The 27,691-nt window shown below is 54.6% G+C and overlaps 1 protein-coding gene across 1 annotated transcript; it reads right to left on the bottom strand.

The window, feature by feature from the left end:
• Window positions 1–321: 321 nt before the first annotated feature.
• Window positions 322–7,733, bottom strand: LOC309685173 (acrosin-like; the record flags this gene model as incomplete). Its single annotated transcript, XM_082500986.1, has 5 exons — window positions 322–329; window positions 5,906–6,083; window positions 6,557–6,702; window positions 6,969–7,234; window positions 7,573–7,733. The coding sequence occupies 5 exons, from the start codon at window positions 7,731–7,733 to the stop codon at window positions 322–324; spliced, it is 759 nt and encodes a 252-aa protein (XP_082357112.1).
• Between the last annotated feature and the right edge of the window lie 19,958 nt (window positions 7,734–27,691).

The raw sequence follows: 27,691 nt of genomic DNA, 5'->3' as shown, positions 1-27,691 counted from the left end.
TTAGGCGAGTATTACGGGATTCAGTACCCTCACAAACACCGATCAACAAAAACTGCGTCTTCGCGTTGGGAAAATGAGCTATTACCCTTGGAAGGTACCAAGCGACGCTCGCAGAAAGGCGAGTACTTTCCGTCTTCTCGGACAATGTTTACCAGTTTCCAAACTACTGTTACAGGGAGAAACGATGACATAGTTTCCCGCCCTCCCCGCTTTTTTAATTTGGTGACGATAAAAGATAGCGTATTACAAAGAGCATAAAAATCCTTCATTCCTTTTCCCCCGTCTATATTTATACTGTCACACGCGTGGTGACTCCCTGCATCAGTCGACTGTAGGTGGAAAAGGTGGAAATGGGCTGTTAACCCTACGCGTACGTTCCTGAGATACACAACATAGGTCTTTCATAGACTTTTTCTTCACGATCAAGATCTATGTAGACTAAGTTTAACCACCCTAAGGTCAGGAATGTAGTTTAAATTTCTCATGTGGGCTCTCTGTTGGAAATGGAGAGAGACGGGCACTCTTTGGGGGCTGTTTATTGGATCATAAGACAGCGCCAAAGACAGGTGAGATGGCGCCGCGCTCTCTGCTGGCTCTCTTGGCTGTCCAGAGGATTAGATGCAGCCATACGCCAAACTTTTATAGAACTAAATTTAGAGGAAATAAGTACCCCCTTGAAGTGTCTTGCAAAAGATAGTACCAAATGAGTTCCGTGTTATTTGGAATGTTGTGCTTTATCCAACATAATTAAGCTCCAAGGAGGACAAGCTAATAAATATTTACCTCCTTTAATATGTTTCTCCTTCATTCTTGACCGTGGCACGACTGAAAAAAATCTGTATTAGTTCATTTAACGAACCGGTAATAATACAATTCCATTGTAGGAGGAAGAGTTATGTTCTGAATATAACAAGACAGCAGAGCAGTCGGTGGATCAGTCATTAAGAATTGCTGGGCAGAAACATGACCTGCTACTTTTAATAAAAAAGAATATTATGGTTTGTTTTGGGTAAATGTTCGGGATAAAATCGCGTTAATGCTGTTTTATGTAAAACAGATTTGAGTAGGATGATGTGCTAATTCAAAAATGGGAATGGAAAAATGGTCTCCATTTTAAATAATACAGACATGTGAAGTCACGTTTTATTGACGGACCATTGTTGCCAACCTAAATTGGCAAATAGAATTGCGCAGCATTATTTTCTTCTAAGGTCTACATTTAAAATGTTGGTTATTAAGATAGTTTTGATAAGCTATTCCTGGCAAGTATTTAGATATATTTAGACTATAGACAAAAGTTGGGAGTTGGACTAGATGATCTCTAGAGGTCCCTTCCAACTCTGAAAATTCCGTCATTCCGTGAAAAGCACTGGCACAGGCTGCCCAGAGAGGGGGGGGAGTCTCCCACTCTGGAGCCATTCCAAACCCTCCTGGACGTGTCCTGTGCCACTGCTGGAGGTGCCCCTGCTCTGGCGGGGGGGGGACTTGGGGGAGCTCCAGAGGGCCCTTCCAGCCCTGACCAGTCTGGGATTCACTCTGTGATTCTGTAAAGCACTGGGCGTCTGAGCAGCGTGCTTGTGGGTGCTCCAAGAAACGGACAGAGCTGTCGGCCTCTCTTCTGTAGTCTGTCAGTCTTGAGCACCGGCGGCGTCAGTTTTTAGGTCACAGCTATGAAAGCCACGGCGCAGAGTTTCCATGCTTTAGCCGAGGGCCTGTTGGTTGCAGGGCAAGCGTGTCACGCCGAAAAACCTGGTTTACGAAGTGAGACTCTGCCGTGGCTTGTTTTTCTCCAATGGTCTCTTGGGTTTGTAGCCACACAGAAGCCAAAGCAGCTTAAGCTGCATCAGGAAGGAACCTCACGCATTGGCAGACTCTCCTGTAGTGACCTTTGAGAGCATTTTGCTGTTGGCATTCGAACTATTTTAAAATTTGAAGATTTTGCTGCTTGGGTTTGATGATGAAACCTGAAGACTTCTTGAAATGCACTGTTAGAGCGTTGAGGCGATAACAGCGCACTGTTACACAGAAAATTTTGCTTTTAAATCCGTGCAAGAATTCTCTGAAGTGCTGTCCCAGTCCATAGTAACATATATTCTTAAAAACTGATTGATATTCTTTTCTGTATTTATGTTGTTTTCAGAATACGCAGATGACAATGCCCCGACTCCTAAGAACTCATGGGTAATTGTCGGAAGAATCCCTGCTGGAGGAGTTAAAGGTAGCAGCAAACCATCAGTTATGTAAGTGTCCATAAAGCGTTGTATTCTTTGTTCAGGTTTCAGTGTATTAACTTTTTTTTATGGGTATTTACAGAGGCACTGAGATTCACAGAATCACAGAATCACAGAATTATCAGAGTTGGAAGGGACCTCTAGAGATCATCCAGCCCAACTCTCCTGCTAAAGCAGGATTGCCCAGAGCACATGACTCAGGACTGCATCCAGGCGGGTCTTGAAAATCTCCAGAGAAGGGGACTCCACAACCTCCCTGGGCAGCCTGTGCCAGTGCTCTGACACCCTCACCGTAAAGAACTGTTTCCGTGTATTTGAACGGAACTTCCTGTGTTCCAACTTGTGCCCATTGCCCCTCGTCCTGTCACTGGGAACCACTGAAAAGAGCCTGGCTCCATCCTCCTTCAACCCACCCTTTAGATACTTGTACGCCATAATAAGGTCTCCCCTCAGCCTTCTCTTCTCCAGGCTAAAGAGTCCCAGCTCTCTCAGCCTTTCCTCATAAGGGAGATGCTCCAAGCCCTTCATCATCTTAGTTGCCCTTCGCTGGACTCGCTCCAGCAGTTCCCTGTCCCTCTTGAACTGGGGAGCCCAAAACTGGACACAGTATTCCAGTTGTGGCCTCACCAGTGCCGAGTAGAGGGGGAGAATGACCTCCCTCGACCTACTGGCCACACTCTTCCCTATGCAGCCCAGGATTCCATTGGCCTTTTTGGCGACAAGGGCACATTGCTGGGCCATGGATAATTTACTGTCTACCACGACCCCCAGATCCTTCTCCTCCAAGCTATCTCCCAGCAGGTCAGCCCCTAACCTGTACTGGTGCCTAGCATTCTTCCTCCCCAGGTGCAGGACCTTGCACTTGGTTTTGTTGAACCTCATTAGGTTCTTCTCTGCCCAGCTCTCCAGCCTGTCCAGGTCACGCTGGATGGCAGCGCGGCCCTCTGGGGTGTCAGCCACCCCACCCAGTTTGGTATCATCAGCAAACTTGCTGAGGATACACTCTGTCCCCTCATCCAGGTCATTAATGAATATATTAAACAAAATAGGACCAAGTATTGACCCCTGGGGGACACCACTGGTTACAGGCCTCCAACCAGACTCTGTGCCGCTGATCACAACCCTCTGAGTCCTGTCCCGCAGCCAACTCTCAATCCACCTCACTGTCACCTCATCTAGCCCATACTTCCTCAGCTTCCTAATGAGGATGTTACGGGCGACAGTGTCAAAAGCCTTGCTAAAGTCAAGGTAGATGACATCTAGAAGGTCCCACAAAGCTTTGGGGTGAAGGAAGTCCCACCAAACGCTGCCCTTTGGGACACCTGCCCAGCTCTTCTCCAGCACGCCAACAAACGCTCAACCAGACGGTTCCCCAAGGCCGCGCTTGCTCGGGCGGTCGCCGCGGGCAGTGCATCCTCCCTCACAGCCAGACCAACCGACCCTTCTCAGTGCCCTCCGGGGCCACCGCGCACATCACACTCACGCCCCTCCGCACCACCAGCCTGGCACTCACCCTTCTCCTCCGACCGCTCTGCTGCTGGTGTTGCCAGGAGAAGAAAACAGCACAAGTAAATGAACCCGCACGAAAATAGAAATTAAAGAGGACCGGCCAGTAAGGATAAAACAATATCCCGTATCTTATGAGGGGACGAAAAGTCTAAAACCAGTAAGTGATTCATTGTTGAAGGATGGATTGTTGGAACCCTGGATGTCACCTTACGATAGTCCAATTCTAACCAGTAAAGGAGGCTGAGGGGAGATAGAGATTAGTCACAGACCTACGAGAAGTCAATAAACGAGTACAGACTCGGCAGCCTGTGGTTTCGAACCCATATACCCTCCTGAGTAAAATATCGCATAATCATAAATGGTTTAGTGTAATAGACCTTAAAGACGCCTTTTGGGCCTGTCCATTAGCAGAGGAGAGTAGAAACTTATTTGCCTTTGAATGGGAAGATCCGGACACTGGGAGGAGGCAGCAACTCCGCCGGACCTCCCTGCCTCAAGGGTTCACAGAATCCCCAAATCTATTTGGACAGACACTAGAGAAAATTTTAGGGGAGTTCCAGGCAGAACCCGCAGTACGAATCTTGCAATATGTAAATGATCTGTTGGTATCGGGAGAGCAGGAAGTCAGAGAGACATCAATAAGTTTGCTGAATTTTTTAGGAGAACAAAGAATTAAGAGTGTCAAAGGCAAAACTGCAGTTGGTACAAAAGGAATTAAGGTATTTAGGGCCTTTAATTAGTGGAGGAAAAAGAAAAATCAATCCAGAACGAATTTCTGGGATTACAGCTTTAAGTGTCCCAAGAACAAAAAGAGAAATAAGGAAGATTTGAGGGTTACTAGGGTACTGTAGACTATGGGTTGAGGGATACACTCAATTAGTAAAATTGCTGTATGACAAACTAGTAAAAGAAGGTCCACTACAGTGGACAGAAGACAAACAGGAGCCATTACAAAAACTGAAGCAGAAGCTAATAAAAGCTCTGGTTTTAGCCCTCCCCTCCCTAGGAAAAAAAAAAAAAGAAACCAAAACCATTTCACCTTCTTGTAAACGTGGAAAAAGGGATAGTGCATGGAGTCCTAACGCAAGAACGGGGTGGAGAAAGGAAACCAGTGGCATACCTGTCCAAATTAATGGACCCAGTATGTCGGAGGTGGCCCACATGCATGCAGGCAGTGGTAGGGACCGAGGCAGTCCCAGGCGACCGAGCTACCAGCACCTGAAACACCAAATCTCTTCAGCGATGGAGCAAACCTGGGAGGAGGGGGGCGGGGAATGACCTGGGGTGGGTCCCTTGTTTGGGAGGAGAGACAAGGGAGGAGAAAGGGAGGAGTCAAGGAAGATGAGGGGGATGTTCAAGCAGGGAAAATGGAGACAAGGGGGGATCAATCCCCCGTTAACTACCCCTGAAATCCGGCTCTTCCTTCTGGGACTGAGAGCCCTGTTGGCTTCTCACTCTTTGCTGTGGTCAGCAATTTCTCTTGTCACGCTCAGCAGTTTCACACCGTCTGTTCAATTAGCTACGGCTTACACTGGGCCCTAATCTCCAGCTGTGTGCCTTAATGCATACCCCCAAAGTTGTCTGCAGGTCACATCACTGTTTCCTATCCTCCATGTGCCAGTCTTCTCCGTCCCATGGTGGCTCTGAGCACCCTCCTCTCTGACCAGGCACCGTTTCAGCCCTTCGGAGTCACTCTTTCCCTTCGTGCCCTGCTGTCTGCCTGCAGCCTCATTGGCAGGCGCCGGGCACGCAAGTCCTTGCCTTGCACCGGAGACTGAATTGGACTCAAGCACGCTCAGCTGTGAAAATCAGGAACTTTATTTCTACAACCGAGTCAACATCAGCCCTTCTGCGCTCAGAGGAGCGCGGGCAGGACAGAGCAGGCCTTGGCACTGAGGCTGCCTTTGGCTCAGCAGGCATTGCCCCGGAAGGAAATGGTCGTGGAACAGGGCGGCCTGCTCTGGAGCCTCTTCGTCACGCTGCTCAAGCCTTTTTCCCCCACAGGACCTGCAGCAGCTCCTGCACCCGAGTAAAGAATTCCACCAGCTTCTGGAGTGGAAATGGGCAGGAGCTAATCGTGCCCGGTGGTGTTGGTGTTGGCCTTGGCCTCTGATAAGGGGTTGAGGCAGTGAGAAAATGACTCCAAGCCCGTGCTGTTGGAGTACCCCTTACTGCTGGGCTCAGTCCCATCTGGACCAGGATCCAGTTGTAGAAGTGCTGGGTGGAGGTGTAGACTCCGGGCCGTTTGGCTCTGGCACAGCCTCTCCCCCAGCTGGTCACCCCAACAAGCCAGAAGTAGTCCGCGTTGTTGTCTTTGCACACCAGAGGACCACCACTGTCACCCTGCAGGGAAGGAGAGAGGGTTGAGGTGGTGTTGGGTGGCCGCTGTCAGCGCTCTGGCCGGCTCCTTCTCTCTCCCAGCACCTGCCAGAGCTCTGCTCACTGCACACAACGGCGCTGCTCCGGCGCTGGAGCCTACAGAGCCTCGTGTGGGAGGGGGTGGAGGGCCTGTAAGGTCGGGCGCTCTCTCATCTCTGCACAGTGCTCCCGGCTGTGTGGAAGGGGGATGCTTTGGGATCTGGACCTATGGGCTGCCGGGAGCACAGGATGGGCTTTCTGGGCAGCGTCCCCGGGCTCTGGGACAAGGCGGGCACTGGGCAAGGACCTGCAGCTGGGGAAGGGGAGGTGAGCCCCAGCAGCAGTGAAGACCCAGCGGTGGCAGGGTGACTTGCCAGGCCAAGCACGTGCCGGGCGATGTTTGGGCGTTGCGAGAGGGCTGCCGGTGCTGCCGGGGCTTGACTTGCAGCACGTCCTACCTGGCAGGTGTCGATGCCACCCTGCGGATAGCCAGCACACAGGTTGTGGCTGTGGATGGCCCCTCTGTACCACCCGCTGCTGTTGCAGAGGTTGACATCAATGAGCTGGACCTTGGCCTCCTGCAGGACATCCGTTGACCCTGCAACTGTGAGCACAGAAAGCAATGAAGCCCCAGCAGCTCCCCCCCTGCCTGGGTGAACCCCTTCCCTCGGGCTTGGCTTTGCGTCCTGAAGGCACTGTGCCCGTGTTTCCCCTCTGTCTGGCTTTGGGCGGTGGGTCAGCCCATTCTCTCCGGAGGCATACGTCCCCGCAGCCTGACTGCGGCTTTCGCCTCCGCTCTCGGGAAGCCCAACCCCTCTCCCCAGTGTGCCGAGCTTGCACTCAGGACACCAGCACTTTTGGGGAACTCACATCTTGCAGTGGTGGCGCCCCAACCGCTGACGTAGCAGGTGTGCAGCTCTGACACTCTAAGTGAGGCGTCGGGCACACAGGCAAGCTGGGTGTAGTAGTTGCACTGGACCGGCTGGTCCAGCTCCAGCAGGGCGATGTCGTTCCTCTGCGTGATATTCCTGTAGTGCTCGTGAACCAGCAGCCGCTTAATATGGCGCACTTGGGCCTCGGGGCCCAGCCGAGTCAACTGGGTGGCCCCGATCACCACGCGCCACATGCTGATGTGCCTGGAAGGCAGATGGAGAGGGGGGTCAGAGGGAGCGGAGCCGCGTGGTGCAGCAGCCCCGCCGTTTCCTGCCTTCTGCTTCCCAGGGCAGAGAGGAGAGCAGTGCCACGCAGGCTGCCACCGCCCTGGCATGCCTTAGGCACGAGCCATGTGGCGCTGGAGGCTGCTAGGAAGCAGTGGCCCGAGCCCAGCCTTCTCCTGAGCAGTCTCTGGGCTGGGCTCGGCAGTGCCCAGGCACTGGGCGTACTGGCAGGAACGCAGATGGGAGTAGCAGGCGGTGCTGCGCACAGGGCACCCGCGAGGGTGGTGGGGACAGCCCCCTTCCCTGGCCCTCCTTACCTGGCCTCGATGAAGCAGTGTGCCGCCGTGAGGACCCACTGTGGGCTGATGAGGGACCCTCCACATATGTGCCCCGTGCCTGCTTCCCAGGGGTCCTGGATGCTGACGATCCAGGGCCAGGCTCCTGGACGGGCATCGGTGCCACCCACCACGCGCGACATGCCGTACTGGTAAGCCATGGGCCGGAGCCCGCAGGTCCCTCTGTAACCAGAAACTCATGACTGTCCTGCTCCACGGCGTGCTGCGGTTCAGGCTGAAGGTCAGCCCTCTTCCCTCCCCACAAGGCGCTGCACGGACAGCAGGGCCAGGGAACCCCCTGGGGTGGGCGTGCGGGCGCCCCTGTTTCTGCCTGAGCCCCGCAGAGGATCTGTGCCAGCAGCCGGGGTGCTGGCCAGGATCTGAGGCTCCCAGGCGGGGTTGGGGAAGCTGTGGCCACGGGGGACAAGCGGGCTCCCTCCAGTGAACCCCATCAGGGTTGCCCAAGCTCCCCCCCAGAGCCTGGGGCCACTTACCCACAGCTGTCCCACGCGCCTTGCACAGGCCAGCACAGGGCCAGCAGGACGACGACGAGGAGCAGTTTCATTGCTGCCAGTGGCGGCACGTGGCACCTGCAAGAAGCGAACCGAGGGCCTGTCGCCACCAGTGCCGCAGCCGACGTAATGCCCGCAGTGCTCACGCTGCCCACGGTGCTCTTGTTCCCGGGGCTGATGTCACAGAGTCGCTGGTTCCGGGCACCGGGCCCGGTGGCCTCTTGGCAGAAGGGGGGGCACCATGGGGGGTTCCCGGCAGGAGGGGAGGCAGAAGCCGGCATGGGACACCCCCGACAGACCCCCGCTGAACGTTCTGCCTGCGGGACGAGGCTGTGCAGGCCCCGCGGCAGGCAGCAGCGCCTGGCTGCGAGCGCTGTCTGCTGACAGAAAAAGCCCTGTGTGGCATCGCGACCTCTTGGGGAAGTTCACTGCCACCCCGCTCTCTGCAGCCCTTTGCCACCAGGGCCTTCCCAAAACACATACACCAGAAAACAGAACTGCTACAGGCAGCATGCACGGTTTGGGGTGTTGAGGGGCCCATCTGGCTACAGCCGCAGCAGGCAAGCGGTGATGTGCGAGCGGGACGAGTCCAGCACACCCACATGCTGCACTCCGTACCTATGCGCACGCCTGGGCGCACACACAGAATCGCAGAATGGTTTAGGTTGGAAGGGACCTTGAACACCATCAAGTTCCAACCCCCCCTGCCCTGGGCAGGGACACCTCCCACCAGCCCAGGTTGCTCAGAGCCCCGTCCAACCTGGCCTTGAACACTTCCTGGGATGGGGCAGCCACAGCTTCTCTGGACAACCTGCGCCGGGGTCCAACACCCTCACAGTCAAGAATTTCTTCCTAAGATCTATTCTAAACCTCCCCTCTTCCAGTTTGAAGCCCTTCCCCCTCATCCTGTCACTACACACCCTTGTAAAAAGTCCCTCCCCAGCTCTCCTGTCGGCCCTTCAGGGACTGGGAAATGCCGGCACGTCAGTTTGTGTGCTGCACTCTGTGTGTGCACGCATCGTGTGTGCCCTGTGTGTGGGTGCACTCGGTGTCTGGGTGCACTCCGTGTCCCGGTACCCACACGGTGGGTGCACACTGTTTACGTGCAGTGTGGTGTAGATGAGCCTGTGAGTGTGCGCACTGCAGGTATGCGTTTACTGGGTCGAGCGCGTGCCGTGTGTGCGGGCATTTTGTGCGTATGCTGGCAGGCTGTGTGTGCCCGCACTGCGTGTGTGTGTGCGTGCTGCATGTGCATGCCTTCCACGCTCTGTGCATGACGTGCACGAGCACTGTGTGCATTACGTGGGGTGTTCCATGTGTGGTGGGGGCGTGTGTGGGGTGTTAGTGCGTGTTGGTCTGTAGTCAGTGTGTGTGTTCCTATGCAGTCGGGGGGTGTGTCAGTGTGTGTTGCTGTTGTGATAAGTAATTTAGCAAAAGAATTTTGCTTCAGCTCAAATGAGTGTGTGCCCGCTATGGCTTCAGCTAAGATGGGTCTGTGCTCGCTGTGTGTTTGGGAAAGGGATAGTGTTAGACAGGATATCAGACGAGAGCAACAGTTGGAAGTACAGAAACTTGCAGGGCAAAGGGTGGTGTCGTTAGCTAAGATAACCACAGGAGTGTAAAGAATGAAGAAGCCACAAGAAGGACATGGTGGTAAAGACTTCGAGCCTCCCTCCAATGACTATTAGGAAGACTCGTGAGGAAGCACAGCACCTGCGCTGCTGGAAGGGAGGGGGCATGTTCAGGGGTGGGCTGCATTCCAAGAACTCATTGATTATGTATTTGGGGGTGGGTTGTGTTCCAAGAACTCAAAGAGGAATCGCCGATGGAACAGTTGAAGAGGCTCTGAAGGAATATTCAGCAGTTTTCTGGGACTGATCCAGAGACTTTTGCTGGCCAGGAATTATTAAAAAATAAATTTTGTCACCCATGCCTGGCCAGCTATTAGGAAAAAAATGGAAAAGATGGAAGACTGGCATGAGAGAGGAATCAATGAGCTGTTACGAGAAGCACAAAGAGTATATGTGAGGCGCGATGAGGAGAAGCAGAGGGCAAAAGCAAAACTAATGGTAGTGACTGTAAAAGAAATAACAAAGACTAAAGATAAAGCGCCCCAGAATCCGGGGCCAGGGATGAGAGCACACAAGATACAAGGAGCCCATCTGCTGCCGCTCAAAAAGCCCATGTGAATGAAATCAGGAGCCCCAGAGGGCGGAAAGTGTTACCATTGTGGGCAGGGAGAACATTTTAAGAGAGAGAGTCCCAGGCGAAAGAGAGGTCAACGAGTGTTTAAAATCTGTCAACAGGAAGAATACGCTCCCGAGTAAGGGTGTCAAGGGCTCTGCCTGCTGGGGGAAGAAAGAATTAGTGAGCCCTTGATAAACTTAAAATCACGCCCCCAGGAGGAAATTTACACCTTTTTAGTAGACTCAGGAGCTGAGAAGTCTTGTATTATGAAATTGCCTTTGAATGGGAAAATCCAGACACCGGGAAGAAGCAGCAACTCCGCTGGACCTCCCTGCCTCAAGGATTCACAAAATCCCCAAATCTATTTGAACAGACGCAAGAGAAAATTTTAGGGGAGTTCCAGGCAGAACCCGCAGTAAGAATCTTGCAATATGGAAATGATCTGTTGGTATCAGGAGAGAGGGAGCAAAAAGTCAGAAAGAGACATCGATACGTTTGCTGAATGGTTTTTTTTTGGAGAAAAAGAATTAAGAGTTTCAACGACACAACTGCAGTTTGTACAAAAAGAGGTAAGGTATTTAAGGCATCTAATTAACAAAAGAAAAAGAAAAATCAATCCAGAGCGAATTACAGCATTAAGTGTCCCAAGAACGAATAAAGACTTTAAGGTTACTAGAGTACTGTAAATTATGGGCTAAAGGATACAGAAATTTTAGTGACTGAGTCTATGACAAACTTGTAAAAGACAGTCCACTACAGCGGACAGAAGACAAACAAGAGCAATTTAAAGAATTAAAGCAGAAGTTAATAGAAGCCCCGGGTTTAGCCCTCCCCTCCCTAGAAAAAAAAAAGAATTTCACGTTTTTATAAACACGGAAGAAGGGATAGCACATGGAGTTGTAATGCAGGAACGGGGCGGAGAAAGGAAACCGGTGGCATACCTATCCAAAATTAATGGACCCGGTATGTTGGGGGTGGCCCACATGCATACAGGCAGTAGTGGCCACAGCAATATTAGTAGAAAAAAGCCAAAAATTAACCTCTAGAAGAACCCTAATCGTACATCCACACACACACTGTAAGAACTATCTTATCTCAAAAGTCTGGCCGGTGGTTAACAGATTTCAGAACTTTGAAGTACGAAACGATTTTAATAGAAAAGAATGATTTGACCCTGGTGGTAGACAGAAACCTGAATCCTTCACAACTCCTGTAGGAACGGGCAAGTGGGGAGCCGCATCATGATTGATTAGATTTTATAAATTACCAAACCAGGGTAAGAGAAGACCTAATAAACACACCAATGCCCTATGTAAAAAAACAAAAACAAACAAACCCAAAAAACTATCCAACAACTTTTTATAGATGGTTCCTCCTGATGTATAGTTGGAAAGAGAGCAAGGAGTTATGTCGTCATTGATGGGGAAGAAAAAGCAGTAATTGAAGAAGGAGGATTACCAGCAAATTAGTCAGCCCAGAGTTGTGAACTATATGCTCTGAAGAGAGCTTTAGATTATCTCCAGGGAAAAGAAGGCATTATCTATACAGATTCAAAGTACGCATATGGAAATTAACCATGGAAAGGAAGTCTCGTGATTTTGCTTTGACAGGAAAAAGCCCTGGAGAGCCTTCAGAAGGCGCATAAGAGTCAGTACTGCTGCATGAGAGCAACAGACAGCAAAAGCCTTGAGAGTGCCTTCGGACTGGGGTGGCACCAAACCCCTTCGACCCTACTTTGCTGCAGTTGTAATTGTTGCGTGTTATAAATTACACAGGTTAAGTGTAAGAATTGTAATAAGGTCATTTGAGGTCCCCGTGGCAGACAGGAGCAGTACCTCTCCCAAGTCTTCGATCTTTAGTGTATCCGATGTGGGAATACAACCCCAATAGATAAGTGGATTAGACATTATTGTTGCAGAACCCACAGAGAATTACGTAATGTGGACCGACCCAACCAGAATGTTCATAGATCCTCGAAATATCAGCTCCAATATGAGTTCTGGGACCGAAGAAAGGACCCTATTGTGCCACAAGAATCAGAGATACCGGACTAAAGAGGAGGGAGGGCAAGACCAGGTTGGCCTCTGGACTCGCTGCCAAGCAGAACTATTTCTCGGCTGTTGGAGGCACCCCAATAGGCACGAGAGGTAGGAGTATAAGCCAGGCTGGACCTCCACTGCCAGTGGTATTATCACTAGTGGTATCTCTAGTACCTGGTGACGAACTTAATAGGCAGAACAAGATTAAGAGCAACCAACCCAATCATTAGGAGAAAGTCTCATTTTTCAGTCACGGATTTTCAAGGATTTTCTTTTCAAGCCACCCAAACAGGGCGTGCTTTCATAGCCATCGGCAATTAAGTTCTCCGTCCCCTCCAGAAAAGCCTTTTCCTAAAGGCGCTCTCCTTCCAAGGGCAGACCCACAAAAAGAAGCCCTCTCTGCTTAATCCATTTCACAGAGAATTTCAAATGCAAACAAGAATTAAACAGGACGTCTTTTCCCCGCTTCAGGGAAAGCCACTAATATAGACCTCGGCAACATATTTAGCAAATCTGTCATTGTAATGCCTTTGCATTGCCCATTTCCAGCTGGAGAGCAGGTTGCAAGGACTTTCATAAAAAAAAAAAAAAAAACCACCACTGCAAAACATATTCCTATCTAGGATGTAAATTTATGAAAATAGGACAGAAGTGAAATTCCTGTGAAACAGAGGGGTTCGGATTGTTACAGTCTTCTTCATCTGGGTTCATCTAGAACCCAGATGAAACAATGAAGAATAGAATAGAGAAGTTTTGTTTGAGGCTTGTAATTATAGAAACCTGTCATGCACCAGTGACGCTGCTTAGAAACCCCCTTACCCTTCCCATCTTGATTTAAATATCTACACTCAAATTAATAGATATTAATAGAAATAACCATTGATTATTTGGATATGGGTATTGAGAGTAATGTATAGTCAAGGGACCAATCAATGAAAATCAAACCCATAAGATGCATTTGGGAACTAGGTATGACCTAACCTAGCTGTAGCTTTGAAGTACCTGTGAAGAAAGCGAGGAGTTGTAGGCCTGGTTAGTAAACCGAGAAAATCTTCTGGAGGTTCCAAGATTAAAGGGGAGGTGGAACTCTGTGACCAAGCTGAGCACGCGCAAGGACCGGGTTCAACCAGCAGACACAGTGAGGAAGACTATGGACGACCACCAGAGGACTCTGGATGACCACCAGTGTACCTGAAGGTGCATGTGTCACGGACATTTACATATCTTAGTGAGTTCGCGGAAATCATATGAATATGTCAATTGTTTCTCGGAAATGTAATGAATACGTATATTTTAATTTTTGTAGTGGAGCAACTCGGTACGCACACTGGGTGGAGTGATCCCCTGTGCGCCCGGTGCCGTAATAAAGCAGTGCCTGCTTTCTAAACTTAAATTAAGGCTTAGAAAGTTTGGTTCTGCCGATTTACGGTAACAGTGGGGGGGGGCTACGTGTCGGGAGGGGATGGGGAGGCGACAGGTGACGCCTCCTTTTGGGGAGGTACATTGTACTCGCAGACATGACCCGCAGCCGCCGCACCGGGAGGGCTGTCCGGGGGCGGCGGGGCCGGGCCTCGGGGAATGGGGGCAGAAGAGACGGCCGGGCCGGTGCCCGGGGAGGGGGCAGCCCCCCCGGCCCGCCGCCGGCGGTAGCGGAGTTAAGCGATTTCAGGCGGAATTGCGGCATTGGCAGAACCCCCCGTGACGTCTGAGCAGCGGGGGGCTCCCACACCCCCCGCACGGGCTCCGGAGGCAGGGCCCCGCCCGGCACTGACGCACAGGGGCTCAGCGCGCTGCCTGACCGCCACCCGCACCCCCGCGCCGACCCGCCCACGGCTACCGGGGGGTGGACGGCGGCGGCGGGGACACCCCGGCTCGGTACGGGCGAAAAATAACGCACACAACCCCTCCGCCAGCGCCTGCCCCCGAACCGGCACATTTGCATAGACCACGCCCCCTCCCATAGATTTCCACACACCGCGCCTCCAGAACGAGTCCTCCCATGCGCCACCGCCCCCGCGCCCAGAGATTCGCATGCGCCACGCCCCCGACTCGCTATATTTGGATGCACCACGCCCGCAGTCACACATATTTGCATAGGCCACGCCCCCTCGCGCCACCCACCTACCAGAGGCCACTCACCCCGGGCGAGGAACGGGGCGAGCAAAACCCGCAGCGGGCCCGGGGAAGACCGGGCAGCCGGTTCCTCCCGCTCGGGGCCCCGGAAGGCTCCGCGTTTGGGGAAAGACCTCCCCTCCATCCCATTCTTGGCCCATTCCAACACTCAGGTTTGGATGAAACGGCCCAAAATTTGGGGGTTAATGGGGGTTTTTGGACTGCACTGAAAGCGCGGAACAGGCGTCCAAATGGAGTTGGGGATGGGAAAAAATCCCAAATTGCCCTGGTATGCGAAAAGCGCATTTGTTTTAAAAAAATCCAGTTCCCCAAGTTATTTTATGGACAAATAAAGCACCAAATTGCTCCCCATTTCTTTTAAGGCGCTGGTGATGGTGTCACCCGGACAAAGATGACACGTGTGGGGACACACAAATGTCGCTGACAAAAGGATTTGCAGCATCCAACAATTCCCGGCTTTCTCCCCCCAAAATTGTTTAGATTCATCAAAAGAATTTCTCTGAATCCTGGTTGGAAAATAATAAAAATAAATAACTGGGGAATAAAAGCGGGGAGGGAGGAGGGGGTTTGGAGGCGAGAGGAGCGCTCCTCCATGTTATTTGTGCAAAACTGTGGTTTTAAGCCCCTAAAAAAACGTACGTGGAGGCAGCGCTGTGGGGATCTAATACTTTTTAAAACACTATGAAAAAGATGTTTTTATAGATTCACTACCAAGAATGAAAACTGTATTTAGGAAGGGGAGGAAACTGCCCAAAAAGGGGGAAAAAGAAGCCCCCCAAAAGAGAGGAGGAAAGGTGGGAAACTGCACCAAAAAAAGAGGGGGGGAACCACCCTGAAAGGGGGGGGCGGGGGGAGGACGACCCTGAAAGAGCGGGGGGGGGGGGGGAGGACCACCCTGAAAGGGGGGAGGGGTAGAGGGGGGGGAGAGGGGGTGGAGGACTACCGTGAAAGGGGGGGAGGGGGGAGGGGGGGGGAGGACCACCCTGAAAGGGGGAGGGGGGGGGAAGAGGGGGGAGGACCACCCTAAAGGGGGGAAGAGAGGGGGGGAATCAGCAGGGTTAAGGGCTGCTTTTTTCCACTGGAAAGCTGGGAGACACCCCCATTTCCCAACTTTAAAACCTGCTTTTTGCTCCAAAGCTGGGAGGGGAAAAAAAAAAAACACCAAACCCCAACCCCACATTTACCCTTTTGGGGATGGATTGTGGGGTTGGTTTTTTGTGCATGTGGAAACAGAGCTGGCGACAGCTTCCCCACCACCGGTGCTGCCGGGCAGCCCAACGCCCGGCACAGCCCAGGGTCCTCCACAACCCAGTTCCAAACTGGTGGAGCCGGAACGGAGATTCGGCAGGTGACTGGCGAGGTGCTGCCAGGGCCCAAGCGCCCCAAATAGGTGGGTTAAATATGATTGACCTCCGCTGGTAATTAATCTGCAAGAGGCCGGGAGTGGGGTTTTGTTCATAACCTGGATTGGTCGGATTTGAATAGGATTTACCTGTGCTTTGTGCCTGGGTAGGACCTCGCTGGGGGTGGGTGGGTTATTTTGGGGCGTTACGCCATAAAACTGTGGCGGCGACAGAAGATTCGCCCAATGCCGTCGTCCACCGCTGCTCGTCATTGTCTTCGTCACCATCCACCGTGTCAGGACTCCAGGCTGTTTTAGCAGAGCAGGACTCCAGGCTGTTTTAGCAGAGGAGTGGGGAAAAACATAAAAAGGAGAAAAACAGCCAAAATCCTTCCATGAAGCGAAAGCAACCTGCCAGTGCTGCCCTCATAGGGTGCAAAGTTGGGTAAAGAAAACCTCATCAGCTAAACATCAGGTATCCCGGGAAGTGAAAGTTCCCGTTCCATGTAGCAAAAAATCCACTCGCATGAATAACTTAGACAAAACCCGCCCACAAAAGGACAAGAGGCACCTTTGGTCACCTTTTGCTTGAAGCTTCGCTAAAACTGTATCCTCAGATTGGCCCTGTCCTGCAGTTTCTTTCCCAGAGTTTTGCCCCAAACCCACGCTTCTAGCCCCGCTCCCCAAGCCCTCCCTCGGGGCCCACCGCCTTTCCCCAGCCCAGCCTGTCCTTAAAGCTTTTCTTTCCACACACAGCCCTTTCCACTCACCTCCCTCCGGGGCCTCCTCTCTCACAGGCACCTCACAGCCCTGCAAACCTCCTCTCCCACTCACGAAAACCCATTCCCCCCTCACAAACACCCACTCCCCTCACATTAAGACCCATGTCCCCGACTCCTCCCTCACACACCCATTCTACTCACAAACACCTATTTCCCTCATTCCTCCCTCATGGTAACACCCATTGCCCTCACTCCCTGCTCCCGTTAACACCGTCCTCACATAACACCCACTCCCCTCACTACCCCCTTGTAATAAGTAATTTAGCAAAATTTTTGCTTCAGCTCAAATGAACATGTGCTCGCTATGGCTTCAGCTAAGATGGGTCTGTGCTCACTGTGCGTTTGGGAAAGGGATAGTGTTAAATTGGATATCAGATGAAAGCAACAGGTAGAACTACCGAAAATTTGCAGAACAAAGGGTGGTGTCGTTAGCTAAGATAACCACAGGAGTGTAAGGAATGAAGAAGCCACAAGAAGGACGTGGCGATAAAGACTTCGAGCCTCCCTCCGATGACCACCAGGAGACCCCTGAGGCAGCACAGCGCCTGCGCCGCTGGAAGGGAGGGGCGTGCTCGGGGGTGGGCTGCATTGCAAGAAGCCATTGATTATGTAATTAAGGGTTGGTTTATTTTCCGAAAACTCATTGATTATGCAAATTATGTTCCAAGAAGAAACATGAATAAGTATAAGGAATACGAAATAAAAACAAGTGGTTGTAAAGGAAAACTGAGCCACAGGAGGAGAAATCCCCTGTGTAACTCCCAGCGCTGTAATAAATATTCTTTGCTCCACCGAATTTGCCCCAGACTAAAATTCAATACAGTGAGCGTGTTTCTCACAATTTGGGGGCTCGTCCGGGATACCTGAAGCCCACGTTCGGAGCCTTGGACGGGTGAGTAGACCGGGACAGTGCGCCACTGCTGACTTCAGCAATTCTCACGTTCTCCCCGCCCACAGTGACGGACCAGCGGCAACAGCCCGGTGAAGGGGCTCGTGGACACAAGGGGGGTCCCAGGGATAACCGCGGCAGCCGATAACACTTGTGCACGAGACCCGGGTAAGAAAATTGACTGTTAAGTATTGCTCGGGCGGCTGGGTGACGGGGGATTGAGAGTGGTGTGAGTGAGACGCGGACTAGATCTGCGAAGCGAGTGCGGAGTCTTTCTAACCGCGGTTCCGTATCTCCGCGAGGAGACCGGCCGGTGAAGAGACGAAGCAAAAGGCTGGAGTTGAGAGATCCCCCGGGGAAAAAATTGGGACAAGGGAAAAGTAAAAAGGAATTTAAGGGAAATTCCAGGAATACCTCCAGACAGTCCATTCGGGAGGATGTTGTTACAATGGGGGCAGGAAGGAGAGTCCTGCACCCGTGATAAAGATAAAGGAAAGAAAATTATATATTGTATGTTTAAATGGACCAAAGAGCCCATAAGGCCAGAGAAGTTGTATTGGCCAAAGTATGATTCTATAGAGGGGTGGCTGTGTCAAGCACTAAACGTATATGTTAACTCTAAAGAATCATTTGATGAAGAAGAAAGCGAGTATGCAGCGTGTTGGAAAGGAGCTGCAGGGGTTTTTAAATGGGAAATACAAAAGAAGGAGGAAGACCAGAGACACCATGTTTTTGTCCTCTACTACAAAGTGTTCTGTGAAAAACAATCAACCAAACCCCACCCAACGACAACATCAAAACCCAAAGAGAAATCTCTCCAGCTCACACGAGCCTGAGCTCGCTCTCCGTTGCTCTCTTTCCAGTGTCTCGGGGGGGTCACGGCCGAGCTGAGATTGCGGGGGGGTGGTGGTGGGAGTTTGCCCCATGGCTGTGATGGGGGGAGAAGGGGTGGGTGGGGAGTGGGGGATGTGGTGTGGGGGTTTTTTGGGGGGTGGTGGTTTTTTGCCAGGTGTCGCTTTACCCAGTGGCTCGGGAAGGCGTTGGCATCAGGAAGCCTGCGCTAAAGCGGGGTGGGGGCCTCGCCGCAGTTGGTTAGCAGAGCCAAAGTGGTTACTAATGGTTATTAACGGCAAAGTAATTAGGCCCGTGTAATGGGGAAGCTCAGATGCCCCCTAACCAACCCCCCGGTGCTCCTCTACCCAGGCGAGCGCTGGGCGCCCCCCCCACAGGAGAGGAGCGCACCTCCGGGGTGGGTGGAAGGGCATCACCCAACGGGGAGAGGACCAAGATGGGGCTTGGGTGTCCCTTGGGGTGGCCGGGTGGCGGGGTAGGGCTGCTGGGGGCTGCCCGATGAGGGACATCCCCACCACGCCTTTCTCCATGGCTCCCACAGCTCTGCTCCCTCCCTCCCTCCCACCCATCCAGTGCCACCGGAGAGGTGGTGTCCCCCCTCCTGGGGCGGGCAGGGGCTGTGCCACCCCATCTAACACCTCAACGCAACAAAGCACCTCACTGGGGGAGGGACCCTGTGCCTGGTAGCCCCGTGCGCCCCAGCACTGTAAGGATGGGGCTGAGCCCCCACCACGGCCACCCTGTGCAAACCAAAGACCCCCCCAAACACACCCCACTCCCCCCATTCCCCGCGGCGCTGTGAGGATGCACAGCCGAGGGGTACGGGTAGGGCTCTCTCCATCCCACAGCCTCCCCCTTCCTCCTCCCTCGCCTCCCGACGCTATCCCTTTAGTTGGACTAACATAGGCAGAGAGACAGAGAGTTTTTATTATTGTTTTTTTATTTCCTAAAAGCCACCGGTTTTTCATCCCAGGCATGGCCAGAGGAGCTCACCCAGTGTTGAGGGGGGGAGGTTGTGCTGCGGTGCACAGCGCAGTGGCTCATCAGTTTTTAGAATTAATGTAACACTAACAAAACTAACGGCGATTTTTAAGTTTTGTAAGGATTTTAATTCTTTATTTATTTCATTTCAGAGGGGGCCGGGGCGGGAGGGGAACATTTGTTTTTTAGCAAAAGCCGGCTTTCCTAGAGGTTAAAGGAAAGGCCGTGCTCGGCTGTAAATGCTCCCCTCCAGCGTCCTGGATGGGGGGGACGGATCTCCGAGGGGCCAGCTGTATCCTTGGAGGATTCCCCATTTGTCTCCCCAGACCCTGCGGTTTATATTTCCTGACTTGGTGAGGGTGCAGGATTATGCCTGAGTGGATTACACTGTCTGGGATATTTCCCTCTGGTGGTGCCATAGCGAAGTCTCTGTTGCCAGTTTGTGATGTCCGGCGCTCAACGTCACGGGAAGAGTGGTGGGATGGGACTCGGGGCATTTTGATTGTTAAGGGCCATTTGGTTTTGGTTGTTCTGCACCATCTGGAGATAAGCCCGGGCTGAGCTGTTTTGCAGCTCCCCCCAAGTTCTCTCTGCACAGCCAAGGCACCGCGGAGATGGAGCTGAGTGGGATGGCAGCTCCCTGCCTCTCACCTCTGGTGCTCTGAAACCGGCTTGGCTGGCTGCTCCCACACAGTGTGTTACTGGCTTGCCCAGCAGGTAAAGAACCCAGATTTGGGACGCCACTGGCGTGTCCATAAGGGGTCCTGGGCTGCCCTTATGGGGTCCTGGGGGGGGGGGGGGGGGGGGAGTCTTGCAGGCCAGAGGGAGTCTGGGGCAGCCCTTCAAGGATCTGGGGGTCCCGTCTGGTGCCTCTGGGGAGGGTTTTGTGGCTGGAGAAGGCCAAGCTGGTTGCAAGAGATGCTTCCTCCCTTTCTCCAGCCCACCCAGCTCCCCCGACACCACCACCCCCCCAGGTTGGCGGGTGCCAGCAGTGCCAGCCTGTCCCACTGGGTCGGGCACTGAGGGGGGCACAGCCCCAGCCGCGGGATGGCAGGAGGAACCACAGCACCAGGGATAGAGACCAACATTTTATTTCTTTAACGTTTCCCATGGGGTCACCAAAGGGTTGCGTGGCTGCACCGCAGCTGGTGCCAGGAGGGACTCCAACGTCCCCCCCGCGGCTCACCTGGCTCCGCTCGTGATGCTTTTGATGGGGCTCAGCACGGTCTCTTCTGTGCTACGGACCAAGCGGCTCCAGGTAGGCGACTGCTGCACCGCACTGTGCTGCAGCGTGGGGAGGGGTGGGGGGCTGCGGCACGGGGCTGGGAGCTGCTCCCGTCTCACCCAGCTCCCGGGGTCCTGCAGAGGGAATGGAAGAAGCCAAAGCAAGGGACGACGGACGCGAGAGCCCGCCCGCAGGAGCAGAGCAGTGAGTGGCCCCGGCACCGAGCACCATGCAAACAGCCCACACCCCACGGCAGCCCTGAGCCGGGGCTGTGCCGGGGGCTGCCGGCCGCTCACTCCGTCCCCTCCCTCAGCAGCTTCTCGGCTAGTGGATGAAGGATGGGAGCTCAAGTCGACACAGGAGAAGCAGGGAGTGTGGCGGAGACCCCCAGATCCTGCCCCAGACCCTCAGCCCTTGCCCTGCCCTCCCTGTGCTGGGCAGCCCTGCCCGCCTGCTGAGGAGGGGGTGCTGCCCGTGGGCTCCAGTGGAGGAGACGGTGTGCAGCGGGTCTCTTCTCTCTCCTCCTCTGCAGGGCAACCAAGGAGGCAGCGAGGAGGGAGCACCAGGCCCCACAGGACCCACTGGGCTCCCTGCCAACCATATACCATCTGAGCAGTGATGCCTCTCTCTACCCCCTGCCCCTGCCAAGCCCCCACGTCCCCCTGCCCTCCTCTGCCACCTATAGGTCCTATCAGTGGGGACACCTCCTTCTGGCCCCCGAGGGCCACCGCAAGAGCCCCTGCAGCCTGTGCTCGCTGGCCAACTCGGAGGACTGCAGCAGCCTGTTGAGGAGCAGCTCCTCTTCCCAGAGCTCCCTCTACCACTTCCTGGAGCCCTGGCCCAGTGCAGCAACAGAGCCAGTGGTGCTCACACACTCAGGACAACCCCGCTCTCCCATGGCTGCTGCTGGGGCAGTGCGGAAACCGGGGCTGGTCCTCGGCCAGGAGCCTCCACAGGAGCTGCCAGCAGGGACCGAGAAAGAGTGGGTTCCCAGGCAGGGGATGGACAGGGCACAGAGGCCCACGGATGAGCACCTGTCCCCCAGAAGGCCCCCAGCCATGGACATGGACCAGGTGGAGCGGGTGCTGGAGATCACCCGCACTTTCCAGGCCTTGAAGGCAAAGACGGAGGAGTCCTGCAAGACCACGGGCAGGGAGTGTGGCCAGGCAGACCCAGGGCTGTGCAGCACAGGAAGGTGCCTGCAGCAGGGCTGCGCCTGGCTGTGGGGCTACCTGAAGGGCTGGTGGAGATGCCACTAGCCGTGTCTGCTTCCGCCAGCCCTGCAAGTGGTGACAGCGCCAGGCCCAGAAGACCAACACTGCCCCGAATACTGAGCGGCTGTGGGGTGTGGGGCCGGGAACCCCTCTGGGGTACCCCCTATGTGAAACGTTAAAGAAATAAAATGTTTGTCTCTAGCCCTCGTGCTGTCCTTCCTCCTCCCGTCCCATGGCTGCGGGTGCTCCCCCGAGGGAGCAGGCTGCAATCAGCAAGCACTCTGTGTTGAGCTCCCCTGCTCACAGCCATGCTCCGCCTGAAGGCGGCGAGGCAGGAGCAGTCCCCAGCCGACTTGGGCGCAAAAAGGTTCATCTGACTCAGCGGGTGAGGAAGGGCCCGTTTCAACTCTGTACCTCTGGCATTCTCAGGTCGGAGGATTTGATGGAGCCAACTGAGAGCGGCAGCATACGCTGCGGGGCTCTGAGCTGCTGCGTGGTGCCAGGTCTATCCAACGTCAGGCAGTACGTTCCCAGGAGACTTCACTGCTAACAACTCTTCCGAGGAAGTGGGGCCGTTTCTGTTGTCGTAGCCTGCCTGGAGAAAGAGCCCCACGGAGCTAAGAGTCTGCTGAGCAGCAAGGGAGCAGAGTCGCTGACTCTCAACCAAGGACTGAAGTACAGCAACCCACTCTATTGCCTTCCCCCTTCGCCCGCTGCCTCCCACAGTCTAGAAGAAAAGAACCAGGGAGCTCCAAAGGAGGGGACCCCTCCCCCACTCCCCCAAATCTGCCCAACACCTCCAAAGCTCCCTCAAGACACGGGACTCCTCCCACACACCTCCACTCCCCACACCGCAACCCTCCCCCTCCCCCAACGCTCCAAAAAGCAGCAGTCCTTAGGGCAGACTCCTTAAGCTGACTCCACAGCTACGGCTCCCCGTCGGCTCCGGGGGAGACAAGGGGGCCCCGGGGCTCTCCGTGGGCTTTAAGGGGGTCCCAGGGCTGCCCACGGGCTCCCAGCAATGCCCGTGCCCACCACCCACCCCCGCTTCAGGGGGCCCAGCGATGACACCCCCCGACCCATCTCGGGGGTACCTGGGGGGACTCGGCCGTGGGCTGGAGGCGGGCCAAGGGGGCACGGCCGGGCTGACCTGCCGGGGGGGGCTGAGAGCGGAGCCCAGAGCGGAGCCAAGCGCCCGCCCAGGCCGGCCCCGGGCACCCTGCGCTGCGGCCGGGGCTGCCGCCACCTGCGGGGAGCGAGCGGGGGGTGAGGGGGCGGCAGCGGAGGACGGGGGGGGGGGAGCTAAATCGGCCCTGTTCCCCCCGGGGACCCCCCACTCGGCTCTGCTCCCCCCCAAAAAGGCCCAGGCCGCCCCCCGTGTCCCCCAGCCCGGTCCCGACACCCCACAATCCCCCGAACTGGCCCTGGACACCTCCGCACCACCGCTCCTGCCGCCGCCGCCGCCGCCGCCGCCCCGCCCGCCCACTCTCCTTCTCCCGCTCCTGCTCTCCTTCTCCCGCTCCTGCTCTCCTCGGCCCCGGTCCCCCCCGTCTCTCCCGGTACCGACCGCCGACGCACACCGGAAACGTTCTCCTTCGCGTCCGCCCAACCGCGCACGCGCCGAAGGGCAAACCCGGGCCACGCCCCCCAGCGTCGCCGCGGCGAAAGCGGGCGAGAGGGGCGGGGCCGCGCCGAGGAGAACGAGGGGGCCGGGCCCCACCGCAGCCCCGCACCGGGCACTGCGAGTTCGAAACCATCCCTGCCCTCCCCAAAATCAGCCGGGACCGCCCGAAACCAGCCCAGCCTTCTCCAAAATGAGACGGATGTCCGCCTGCAGAGCTCCGCCAGCCCCCCCGACGGACATCACGGGGATGGGGGCAAAGAAAACAACCAGAAAGGTACTGAAAATAACGTGGAGACGGTGCTTAGAGATCCTTCCGAGAGGCAAAACCCGGCCTTTGTTCTCATTTTTGAACACGGGGTTTCGCAGTGCTTCGCGGGCAGTGGTTATCCAGGGGCATCAGCTATCCCGGGAAGCGAACGTTCCCATCCCGTGTGGCAAAAGTCCACTCGCATGAATAACTTAGACAAAACCCGCCCACAAAAGGACAAGAGGCACCTTTGGTCACCTTTTGCTTGAAGCTTCGCTAAAACTGTATCCTCAGATTGGCCCTGTCCTGCAGTTTCTTTCCCAGAGTTTTGCCCCAAACCCACGCTTCTAGCCCCGCTCCCCAAGCCCTCCCTCGGGGCCCACCGCCTTTCCCCAGCCCAGCCTGTCCTTAAAGCTTTTCTTTCCACACACGGCCCTTTCCACTCACCTCCCTCCGGGGCCTCCTCTCTCACAGGCACCTCACAGCCCTGCAAACCTCCCTCTCCCGAAAACCCATTCCCCCCTCGCTCCCCCCTCACGCAACACCTCTTCCCCTCACACACTCGCTCCCACACCCCCCACCATCCTCTCTTCCTCTCTCCTCCCCCTCCCCCCATCTTTCGCCCCCCCTTCCCCTCTCCTCCCATTCAAAATGGCCCTTCCCTTCCCCTCCCGCCTTTTCCTGCCTCAGCCCCCGCCCCCCGCTCAGGTGACACCGCACACAGCCGCCATGAGGCGCGGCGGGGAGGGCCGGGGCTGTGAGAGGCGATGGCGGTGAGGGAATTTTCCTCTTTTTTCCTCTTCTTTTCATCTCCTCAGGCTTCGGGCAGCCCCGCGTGGGCGGCTGGAGATCCCCCCCTCCCCTTCCAGGAGTGGCCCCGGCCCTGGGGCGGCCCCCGCCTCCCTCCTCCCCACAGGCTCTCCTCAGGGAGAGCCCCCAAATCTGTCCCCTGGGCGGCTCCACAGCCTCCTGTGTGTCCGGGAATGGGGTTTCCCTCAGGGAGAGCCCCCAAATCCATCTCTGTCATTGCCCTACAGCCTCCTGCATGGCTGGGAGCAGTGTTTCCCTCAGGGAGAGCCCCCAAATCCATCCCCAGGGTGGTCCCACAGCCGCCTGTGTGGCCAGGAACGGCGTTTCCCCCATGGATGGAGCCCTCTCCTTCCCCCTACCCCACTCCTGGGCAGCCTTTTCCTCCCTCCCACCTTCTCCCCACAGCTCTTCCAGGGCTGGGAAAACACTCCTGCCCTTTCTCTTCCTGCGGGTTTTGAGAAGAGCCCCCTGTCTTCCCAGCCCACACGTGGGGTGTGGGCAGCTCCACGCCTTGTGTTTGAAGCGGGAATTGGGATATTTCAGTTTTCTTCTGCGATCAGGCATGGTTGTGAAAGGGCCAGTTGTAGTGGTTAGGCTTTGGTGGGTGAGTAACAGCAAATCTTATTGAACTTTTCCTTTTTTTCAGATTTTGTGTAGGGGGCTCGTTGTCCTCACGCCCGCGAGTTCTGCTCCAGGTCAAGCGAAGCCCCATGGAACTGGCCCTAAGGGCGGCGGCGGCCATGGACCAGCGCCCCTTTGGCGTCGAGAACGTGGTTTATTTTGAGGTGAATCTCCCTGTTTTTCTTGAAAAGCGGGGGGCTGGTTTGTAGCGAGGCTTAAAACCCCGGGTTGTGCCTAAGTGTGGGGCTGATTTCAACCTCAGGGGCTGCGACTCCGTCCTCAGGGGCTCCGACTCACAGCCCTGGCAGCACCGTCAGCGCGCTGGGCTCAGCGTTCTCTTGTATTTTGAAGGGTTTCTTATGGATCGGCAGCAGCCGGGGATATTTAGCAGCTGTGTATTGGTGGTGGAATCCGTGTGGAGTCCTTTCAGCCTGCTCTCCAGGTGGAAATGGGCAATGCAAAGGCATTACAATGATAGATTTGCTAAATCTGTTGCCAAGGTCTCTATTAGTGGCTTTCCCTGAAGCGGGGAAAAGACGTCCTGTTTAATTCTTGTTTGCATTTCAAATTCTCTGTGAAATGGATTAAGCAGAGAGGGCTTCTTTTTGTGGGTCTGCCCTTGGGAGGAGAACACCTTTAGGAAAAGGCTTTTCTGGAGGGGATGGAGAACTTAATTGCTGATGTCTCTAAAAGCGCGCCCTGTTTGGGTGCTTTGAATTTTCCAGTGTGGGAAAAGCCGCAGAAGTGTGTATTTCTGTCCAGCTGCAGAGAAATGGGTAATACTGAGCCCTACAATAGCTTGGTTGTTTTTTTTCCCCTGTGTGATGACTGGTGTGGAGGGAGTTTGTACCAAAGAGTCAACTTCTGATTGTGGGCAGCCCCTGTTTTAGGAACTGTTGCGCAGATTGCTTATCGATGCAACTGCTGCCGCGACTCCCGCACTCCCTGCTGCTGTCAAGCTTTTATTACTTGTTCTGAAAAGCTCTCGAAATACGTGCAGAGCTGCGCGGCTCCCCCGAGCCAGGTGTCCACGGCCACTGCCTCCTCGGCTCCTGTTGGCCATGGCTGACTATTTTCAGCAGGATTCGAATATGTCTGTGTGCTCCTCCTTCCTTTTTAGCCATCTGTTATTTGAGTTTGGGACTCGGAGGCCTTACTGTCTTCCTGCGCTCTGTTTTTTATCACTGTTGACAGTTCTGGATTCACCAATAACAGTACTCAGCGCTTACATCTGGAACGCCCTGAAAACAATGAACTCATTGATCCAGGGCCAAAGGTTTAGAAATAAATGGAACAAGGTCAAGCCTTGGGATCTTTAGTAACGTGATTCGGAGCCTCTCACCTGGCTTCTTGGTGGAGCTGGCACAGAGGTCGGTGATAATCCAAAACTGCAGAGCGAGCTGGGTGCCCGTGGAAGGGGAACCGCACTCTCAAGTGGAAATACTTGGGGTCTCGTTGCCTGTGGGAGGGAAAGGGACGTCAAGAGTCAACCTAAAGGAACTTCTCACCTTCAGAGGTCGCGCTCTGGAGGTGATGGTTAATTGAGGGGAGTCGTGGAAGTGTGCCTTACTGAGCAACATGCTGCTGCTGGCCCGAGACTAAATGTCTCCAAAGTTTGGGATTGGTTTAAGTGCTTTTTGGTTATTAGCTGGATGTCACTCTTAGAAGCACCTCTTGCCCTGTCTGGAGGGGTTTGCTGCTGCCTCCTGCATTGGGCCAAGGGGACCGGCAGCCCTCAGGACAGGGACTTTCTCAGGCGCGGAGGTTAAACCTGGTGTGTGCTGCTTAAAAACTGCTCTGGGTGTTAGTGCGGCGGTCACGGTGAGAAATGTGTTGGCTTAGGGGAGCCTGAGATTTGCATTCCTCTTAACTGCGGGGGATTTTGGGGAGCCTGGGTGGTACAATCCCCTTCCTGCTCCCAGATTCCTGTCACTGACCCGTCAGCGGGGTGTTAGCAGAGCTGATGCCCGCAGCGGCTGAGGGTCGGCATGATCCCGGCATCGCCGGAGCTCTGGAGCCAAGGAATGGGAGCGTGGCCCATTTCCATCACAGCTTGTGAGGGAAATAGTGCGGTTTGATATAGCCGGGGTGCGTAAACGGGGATTCCTCTTTGCACATGTGCTTACAGGGTGCACGCATGTGTGTTACGTGGAGTGTTTCTTAATGGTTTCGAAGCTTTATGAGATTGGTTAATGAGCGTTGCTTTGCTGTGCAAGTGCAAAGTGTTATTTTCATGGAGAAACCAGCTCGGATGTTCCGTTTAGGCATTCTGCCTTTAAAAAAAGAAAAATATTTTAAAGCTTTCCTTGCAGGCAGAATAACATCTGCTTTTGAGGATTGTTTCTTTCCCTGCAGGGTGGGAAAATCTACAGCCTCGCTAAGGCCGCAGAGGAAGAAAACTTGTCAGTTTCCTGGAGCAAACTGCAGTTTGGAGGAGGGGGGGTGTGTTTTGCCAGAGCGCCTTTTAGCACCTCGTCGGGCACATTTCTTTTCCCTGGGGGCTGAGGTTTAACACGGCCTTTTCATTTGCCTAGCTTTTGGTTGTATGAATTAATGGGTGTTTCAATGGGAACCACAAGACCTAATTTCTCAGTCGCCATCTTAAAAATTGTGCAGGGGCGGAAGTGGGACAGGGAGGTGACC

This window comes from Vanellus vanellus, assembly GCF_965231255.1.
Source record: "Vanellus vanellus genome assembly, contig: HAP1_SCAFFOLD_230, whole genome shotgun sequence".
In the NCBI taxonomy this organism is placed as follows: domain Eukaryota; kingdom Metazoa; phylum Chordata; class Aves; order Charadriiformes; family Charadriidae; genus Vanellus; species Vanellus vanellus.
This window is presented reverse-complemented; position numbering and strand designations above follow the sequence as displayed.